The sequence below is a fragment of the Nothoprocta perdicaria genome, unplaced genomic scaffold, assembly GCF_003342845.1.
Source record: "Nothoprocta perdicaria isolate Ctin4 unplaced genomic scaffold, notPer1 scaffold_2, whole genome shotgun sequence".
Taxonomy (NCBI): Eukaryota; Metazoa; Chordata; class Aves; order Tinamiformes; family Tinamidae; genus Nothoprocta; species Nothoprocta perdicaria.
In genome coordinates, this window is record NW_020455204.1 from 8,127,925 (window position 1) to 8,136,996 (window position 9,072).

Genomic DNA, 9,072 nt, shown 5'->3' on the forward strand with positions numbered 1-9,072 from the left:
GCGGCCGCGGCGCTGGAGCGGCCATGAAGGTAAAACGGGGCGGGGGGAGAAACGGGGGGCGCCTCCCGCATCGCTGCGTGTGTGCGGGGGACAACGCGAGCCGTGACCCCGGTGGGCCGGGCGCCGCCACCCCTCCCCTCCCCCCTTCCCCTCAGCTCCGTAATCCGCCGATCGCGGCGAGGCCGCGGCCGCCTCCCCTTCCCGCAACCGGCACCGGTGAGCGGCGAGTCCCGGCGCTGACTCAGCACCGCGCGGGGCCTGGCGGGGGGGTGTCGCCGCGCCGCGGCCTCGGGCGAGTCTCTGCGCCCGCCCCCGGGGCCGTTTCCACCGAGCGGCGGCGCGTGAGGACAGCGGCCGTTGGGGGCGTTGGGCGCGAGGCGCGGGCCGAGCAGAGGAGCACGCAGAGGGGAAAATATGTCTTAAAAAGGAGAAAAAAAAAAAAAGGAGGGAAAAAAAGGGGAAAAAAGGAAAAAAAAAAAAGGAGAAAAAAAAATCCGTGGCCCAGGACGTTAATGGCTGAAGTTAGGCGGATATAAAGCGGTGAGGACTGAGCGAGGCGTCCCTTGTCGCCGCGACGTGTGTGCCCGCAGGACGTGCCAAGTTGTGGCGAGGAGAGAGCTGAGCGGCCTGGGAGAAGAGGAGGAGGAAGCCGTGGCTGGTATCGTTAGAAATGGCTTGTTAGTGCAGAAATCGCTTAATTTTCTGCTCCCTGGTGTGCCTGGCTCGTGTCAGTGGTTTTTTGGTGTGCGATTACTTTACGGAGAGATAAAAACCTTCTCCGGGCAGTGCCTGTAATTCAGTTAGCAGTTAATAGTGCTAATAAAGAATGAACAATTGATGTAGGTTAAGGAGAAAATGAATGATGCCCGTGTTGCGTTATCTTTTGCCTTAAAATGACCAAATGCTTATGGAGATGTAAGATCATTTTCTGGTTGATACTTAGCAATAGTCGTGCACAAAAAAAGAATAGTTTTTTTTTTCCTAAATAAATACTTGTTTCGTGTTGATGGTGATGTAAGTGCAGTTGTTACAGGCTTACGAATGAAGTTTAAAAAGATGTTAATCAAGCAGATGACAGCAGTAGCTCCTAAGTCGTGTCCCTTAAGTCACGGTGTGTCCTCCTGCTGTGACCTCCTGGAAAGACTGTAGTTACATAGTGAAGCAGGTTGGCTTCTGAGGGTGCTGCAGACACCTCTGTACTTACTTTCTGTACTTACTTTCATGCCATTATTTCTTAATCTTTTAAATATAAAGGCCAGCTCATTCGTTTTTAAGAATATGCAGGGAATTAATGTTTCTGCAACTGGCAATTTTCCTTTCAGGTGAGATAAAAATAATTCAAGAGAGCTTCAAGTTTTAAAACTTGGAGTTTTGAAAAATAAATCTTGAGTTTTCTGAGCTGAACTCCTGTCTAATAAACTAGGATGAGCTTTATATGGGAAAAATTAATATCGATCCATTCCCATTCCTTGGCACTGAAAAGTGGAAGGKAAGTATTAGTTTAATGAAAGCTTATTATTGGCACGGCAGTCTGGTTGCCGAGTTCATCTGGAGTTTGTCTGATGTGTATCTGCCATGTGACAGGGATACCTGTGTCTTAGCTGGGGTCAGCGAAGGGCCACTGCTTGTTCATCCCTCTTGCACGCCGGCCTCAAAAGGCTTAGGAGGATTTAGGTGCACACTACRTGGAGGTTTCCTTCTTACTGTGTCTGTGATGAATTTTGCTCATGAAATACCTACGGAACTAGATTAATTAATGTAAAAAGTTGCATATGTGTCTTAGTGCCTGCAATGTTACACGTAGTGCAGCTTTGAAGAAAAATGACTGACGCCGCTCAGTTGCCGCTGGCGTTGCAGCACTTKCAATGTCAGCTTACGGCAACGAAAGTGAAAAACCAGGTTTGGGGAGACTGGAGAAGTGCTTCTTAGGGAGCATACGTGAACTTGTTGGTRTAAAACATGCTTAGTCCTSTGGCGTTGTTTCTCAAAGCTGCTTTCTAGAGTAAAGGCTCTTTTCTTCCTTTTATACTCAGTGGCTTGGACAAAGAATTTCTAGAGTATCTGCAATGGCTGTTGTTAAGGTCACACAAACATATCAGCGTAACACCGTCATAAATAGTATTCAATTTGGGGAGAATAAGAAAATTTACTTTAGGAACTGGTCTAGTTACTAATAATGGTGCTTTGGTTCGTTTCTTAAGGTGAAGTGTATACTCTGCGTATATGGTGAGCATTTGACAGCAGGWTTAAGTCTCAAATACAATTGTTTCATGTCTTTATGCTTTGTAAAAAGACGTTGTTCTGGAACAACAAAAAATGAACTAACACACAAAAATACGAAGAGAAGTTACGTTTAAAGGAAATGGTAACACTCAACTTCCTTCTCAAAGGAACATGGTGCACTTCTGTTTGATATTTTGTACAGTAATTTTCAGTGAGCCACCTGACAGTGATTAAACACTTGACCTGAACAGCTTGTGGTCCGAATTCCAGCTTTCAGTAGAAAGTTCACCTCCTGATAGAAAATCCTGTACAAAGTACTTTCAAGGATAGAAAATAGAAATGTAATATTTATATATATTATTTAGACTAGAGTTTGTGGTGTTTCATTCTATGATTAGATGGTATGAATCAAACTTGACATCCAGTCAACATTGAGTAAGTTTATTTGGAGCTCTTTTCTTTTGTTAAACCTTTTGCAGGACAATAAAACCGCAGGTCTAGGGAGAGCATGAAAGACAGTTATTGGAGTAACTTACTAATTGTTTCTATGAAGTTCAGTTTATTATCTTGAAGTTGGAAGAGCTAGAAACTTTTCTTTGGGGTAAACAAACACGAGGTAATAAACTTTACAAGAAACACTGACCTAATGTCACTGTGAGTCCTATAGAGCTGAGTTAGTGCTGGAGAATCTTGCACTGGGGCAGCCCTGCTCTCATGAGGATAAATTATGTGTTTGTATCACTGTTTCTCTCCTTTTGGCCTGTCTGTTTCTAGTCAATGTTCTGGGTACCTAGGATTGGCTGTTAGTCTCTTCCTTCTTTAATCTGCTTTGCTATTGCATTATCTCCTCAAATTCCTTACCCTTTTGGTCTCATGCAGAACTCTGCTAGAAAAGGAGCTATGAAAGCAAGCTCCTTGTGCTGGCTTTCGCCTCTTGAAAGGAAATCTTACCTACTTTGGTTTGCAGTGAAGAAGTGGAGATTACTGGGCTTGTTATAGACGTTCCTGTATTGAATTCCTAATGCCTGGGGAATTCATGCAACATGCTTTTGGGATGATGACAGATGGAGTGGAGTAGCTCTTTAATAGCAAGTCACGTATGATGTGGGTTTTAAGATACTATTTTCCCTTTTTTTTTTCTTTTCTTTTTTTTCTTTTTTTTTTTTCCCTTATTCTCCCTGTGAATGTTTTCAGGCGGGAGCTACTTCCATGTGGGCTTCCTGCTGCGGGCTGCTGAATGAAGTCATGGGTACTGGAGCTGTTCGTGGTCAGCAGGCTGGCTTYGGCGGGGGGACCGGCCCGTTCAGGTTTGCCCCAAACACAGACTTTGCAGCATACCCATCTCCAGCTGCTGGAGGAGCAAACATAGTTTGCAAAGCCTGTGGACTTTCCTTTTCCGTTTTTAGGAAAAAAGTGAGTATACTTCTTGTTACGTAATATTTTTACTCGTATCAACTAATGTGAAGGCGCTTTGGGAAATGAATATATATCTTTTTTCCTCATATGGGGAAAGGCAAGGCAGATAGCCAAGGAGAGAGTAAGTGCCTTGTTCTGAGGTCACAGGAAATTAATGTCAGACAGGATTAGATGTTAAGAGGTCTAATACATCCCATGCTCATTAATCAGTGACACGTTAGAGCTCGTCTGACCTACAAATTAATTGATTCTTATTTGTAAGATACATGTCTTAATTTTAGAATCTTGAWTATTAAAACAAATCTTCCTGTGTGTTTGAAGATGTTATCAAATGTAGTTCTTGATTATTGTAATGAACAAACTGAATGATGGAAAAGCTAAAAGCTCACAGCTCTATATTGCAAGTGCCTTCCATTAAATATTTAGCATAGTTCTGTTTGTGTCCTAACCAGGGTTAGTTCTGTGGAATGTTATTATACCCTTACTTCCTCTGGAGCTAGGTTGCTAGGTTAATGAGGCTTCCAAATAAATAAAATTCAAGCTTTTACAATTATTTCCATTAACATGATTGTCCAGCATCATTATCTTGTCCCCTTGGTGACCTAGGTCTGTGGTTCATTTGGATAAAACTGAAGCCTTTTTCTTCTGTTCTTACGTTTGTTTTCCCCTTTCCTCTTACTGCAGCATTGTTATCAGCACAGCAAGCAGTGTAGRGACATTTTCTGAGGCGAATATTTATTAAAAAATTGTGAAAAACTTAGACAAAGAAGAGTTTGGGTTTGTTCACAGCAGACGAGAAAATTATTTTAAATTGTAGCTGAAAGGCTTGCCTATTCTAGCTTCTGTATGTGGTAAATCTTTTGAACTAAGCCCTCTTCAGAAATGACACCTGGGCAGTTGAGGAGTATTTACCTGCTGTCTGGATCTTCACATTTAAGACATTTAAATATTTTYAAGTCAACTGAGAAAAAAAAGTATATTCTCTTAAGCTTATGGGGATCATATTCTCGTTTTATGCTTTTGAAGAAAAGCAGTGATAGTGTATTTTAACATACCATAAAATTATGTAATTACCAGGTAAACTACAATTTAGGTACTTTACCTGCAGTATTTTATTCATTAAGGCCTCAAATCAGCTTTCAATATTGCTACAAAAGCTACATAAACCTTGAACACTTGCAAAACTATTTKACAGGGCAATTTTACATACTTAACAATTTTGGTATACATCATTTTTAGGAATTGATTGAAAGCCTAAAATCAATAGGAAATGATGTAGCCTGAAGAAGGAAAGAGCAGGCTATAGATTAGTTTTCTGCATCAGTAAATACCTCACATAACAGCTGACTGGTTATTTTGTCTTTCTGCTTAGCACGTGTGTTGTGACTGCAAGAAGGATTTTTGCTCAGTTTGTTCAGTCTCCCAAGAAAATCTCCGAAGATGTTCTACATGTCACTTACTACAAGAAACGGCGTTTCAGCGACCTCTGTTAATGAGACTGAAAGTAAAGGATCTGCGTCAGTATCTGATCCTCAGAAACATCCCCACAGATACTTGTAGGGAGAAGGAAGACTTGGTGGATCTCGTGCTGTGCCATCATGGATTAGGTTCCGAGGAGGATAYGGACGCTGGTAGTTTGCATTCTTCACGGTCACAGACTTCTGCTTTTTTTACTCATCCATTTTCTATGTCTGTATCAGTGTCTTCTCAAGGAGAACTTGCAAACAGAAGAGGAAGCACGGGAAATGAAACACCTTTACGGGTACAATTATTCAAATGTGTTTTATGATTATGTTTTGTTTTTTAATAAAATGCTTTGAAACTAACCAGAATACCCGTTGGGGTGGTTTGAGGTGATAGACAAAATCCCATTCTATATCTCTGACATAAAAATGGAAGATAACTAGCAGATTAGATGATAGGAGTGAGTTCAATCCATACTGTTAGGATAGCAACAGTTGAAGCTTTAAAGTATTATTGTCATCTGAGTTTGGTCATAGTTTGGTCCTGTAAAGAAAATATTTTAGAATGAATAGATTTTTTTTCAAATATGTATATGWATATRTAYATAYWMATWSKWWTYSKTYTSYWTMTRKRKAYARRSWSAAACWKMWWYRKYWWWKRWWRAWRAWGAAGAAGAAGAAGAAGAAGAAAGTGCAGAGGAGCAGGTGAGGGAAGAACTATTCAAAAAATRTATTTTGGCATGTGAGATCATAAAGTACTTCGGCTGTTTCAAAATTTGGCATTTCTAAAATCAGATATTAGTAAATTGCTGCTTTAAAGAGAATAAAACTTTGGCCAAGTTACAGCTTAATGTAATCTGTAGCAAAGCAGACCAAATCTGGTGCTCTGAAACTGCTAGGACAAACTGTTAAGAACGTATGATTGTGTGTTTCAGACCCCTGGGCTGTCCAGAAAGCGAACGAGGGCGTCGTTGTCTGACATTTCAAGCCCGGAAGACATTGAAGGGTTGAGTGTTCGGCAGCTGAAGGAAATACTTGCATGTAATTTTGTCAACTATTCAGGGTGCTGTGAAAAATGGGAACTTGTGGAGAAAGTGAGCAGACTATACAGAGAGAGTGAGGAAAACAACAAGACRCGTAAGTTTATATTTAATTCTTGCTTTCTTAGAACTATTTTTCTGGTCTCAACTGGCTAGTTCTGCCAATAAAGGGCTTCTTAGCACCTTTACTTCAGGGCCTTGCTTGAACTGCATCTARCATAGCTGGACATAGTACTTGTTAGGAATTAAGGCTTCCACGGATTGTGTTGCTTTCCAGGACCTTTTTTCCCCSCAAAGCTCAGACACCCCAGCTTTTAGAACAAAGGTAAATTGCACAATTGAAAACCAGTTTCTTGGACAAAGGCCGGGCATGTCTAGGCCCTTAATTAGGTTTCACAAGKTACCAGTGGAGAGCATCTGCAGTAGCTTTCTCCAGGCCAAAGGAGTTCGGGTCCTTTACTGTGGTACAGAAATAAAAGACAGGGTGGCAGAGATCCAAGTGGTTTGGTCTAAATCCAYGTTTCCCTGATAACAGCGGTTCGGTGGCTGCAGCTGAATGACTAGTTATCTCCTATCCTTTGTTACACTGAATTTCAGCCTTTAAGCTGTAAACTGATTCCTGTGAACCAAGTATAATTTGAGAAACATCTCTTTGATGTCCTGACAAGCTCAGGAAATTCTTGCCTGGCCGTGCACTCCTGCAGCTGGTCGCTGCTGCTGTTGTGCAGTCAGGTGGTAAAGATCAGGGAACTGCAGACTGGAAAATCTGCCCTGGGCTTGTTAGCAGCCAGGTTGTGACTGCACTAGTGTTTCAGCTGTGAGATTTGGGTGAGAAATAAACAGCTAATCAGGTGGGAAACCAGTGCAGAAAGGGCTTGGAAGATGGTGGCCTGTCTTGTCACACCGTCTTGAGTAGGGTTGCTGAGTGTCAAACTGGGGCTTAAGTGAGACTTGGACCTGCCAACTAAAAGTCTAAAATCTTTCTGAAATCAAATTTAGGATTTTTTTTTTCCCCACAGTTGTCTTACAGAATATATTCTGTATATAGATCATATATATATATATATATATATGGGTGGGAAATGGACATGTCTGTTTTTGGTGAAACTTGGCAGGCTTTCTTCACATCTGTCATCTTTACAGCTTGCTTGATTAACGTTTCCACTTCTTAGTTTGCCTTACTCTCTACTCTGATGTTTAATCTTCTGCTGAACGTACTCTTCCATGTGAAGTAAGCCAAGAGATGGAAAAGCAGCATGCTCTGAATTTTAATCCTGCACACTAGTCACTGTTACTAAATCTGGAGACCATTTCCAATCCTGARGCTAAAGAATGAAGCCAAATTTTGGGTGTTAGCTTGGGGAGGGAGTTGGGATAATGGTTGTTTTTTAAGACTCTGTAATAGTTCTCAGCTAGACACCTGTGGGCTGTTAGCACCACTGCACAGGTGCTGCCGAGCGCGTTTATGCTGAATGGGACTGTCTCCAAGAGGTGCTTGGGCTAGAATGGCACTGGGTCTGCGCTGCCCGGCCCCATGACACGTTGCTTTGCAGAGGGGGAGAAGATGCAGCTGAACGACAACGACGACAACCTGTGTCGGATCTGCATGGACGCCGTGATCGACTGCGTCCTGCTGGAGTGCGGCCACATGGTCACGTGCACCAAGTGCGGCAAGAGGATGAGCGAGTGCCCCATCTGCCGCCAGTACGTGGTGCGGGCAGTGCACGTGTTTAAATCCTAGGGGCAGGCCCGCGCTGGGTTCGGCTTCCGGGATTTCTGCGAGCGGGAATACTGAAGCTGGGGGCAGGGGCAGATTTTAGTTCTCAGAATAAAGCATAACATGTGGAACATCTGGAAGCAGAGGCGTTGGTGAATGACTTTTCTATGGTGTACTTAAACTGGCAGTTGGGCAGTATGAGGCCCCTGTGTACAGTAATAGAGCTGCCTGACTTACCTTATAAAACCACAAACTGTTCAAGTCAAACTGTTTACAGCTGACCTAAAGTCACTTCTTGCTCTCTTCTGAAGAATATCACCTCTAATTACTGCATTAAGGATTTGAGAAATGGTCAGGAGAACACCTTTACTGGACCGTGCTGTTAGACTATTACACTGTCTAGTGCATTAGAAGCAATGAATTTATCGRTTGTATATTCAGCTTTTATGTAATTAAATAGAGAATGTAACTGTTCTGACACTGTTTCTGCAACAGCGTTAACAGTCTATAAAATAAGATTGTAGAAAGCACTGCCATTAACTGTACCTGCACAGCAGTTCCTAGGCAATCTATTTTTATGCTGATTGCTCCATTCTAAATGTCTGTCATTACCTGTGTATCCTCTTGGCCCTTCTTTGTAAATGTGCAACAAGTGCAGTCATCCTGCAGGGCTCTCTTGGGGTGTCCAAATGCACCTATGATTTTTGTTTGTTTGTTTAGGAGTGGTTTTTTTTTTTTTTTTTTTTTTTTTTAGGGATACTAAACCGTCCTCTTATGGTCCTTAGGTCATCCATGCCTATTGTATTAATCTTACACGCAATGATTGTATTTTATGTGCCGACAACCTGATGTTACTGTGAATACTAATCAGGGTCAGGAAACTACTTGCTGCTAACTCTGGAATGTATGGTCCTGCCCCCGTGACGGGAGCGGGGARGAGAAGCATGATCTTTGTTTAAAATTGGTACCCGAGGCTGGGCCGCTATTAAACAAACTTCCWCTTAACGTTGCCGCGTGACCTGTGTGTAACGTGGTGCTGCTGCGCTGGGCTTCCAGCCGCACGTGTCACGGAGAGGAGYGTGAGGCGAATCCCAGGGGAATCCGAGGTCGGTGCTGGGGGCTCCCTCCTGGCCCCCGGGCCGGTTGGGGCAGCGCCTGCGCGAAGGCAGCGGCCGCCTCTTCAGCTGYCCCTGGCCAGAGGCAGCTCCTGGGC

General features: G+C 42.9%; 1 protein-coding gene across 1 annotated transcript; it reads left to right on the top strand.

The window, feature by feature from the left end:
* The first annotated feature begins 6 nt into the window (after positions 1 to 6).
* On the top strand, positions 7 to 8,560 carry RNF34 (ring finger protein 34). Its single transcript, XM_026037603.1, is given in 6 exon segments — positions 7 to 29; positions 3,418 to 3,636; positions 5,012 to 5,432; positions 5,776 to 5,807; positions 6,038 to 6,239; positions 7,696 to 8,560. Coding segments are annotated over 6 exon segments (1,068 nt in total). The 5' UTR covers positions 7 to 23; the 3' UTR covers positions 7,884 to 8,560.
* The last annotated feature ends 512 nt before the right edge of the window (positions 8,561 to 9,072 follow it).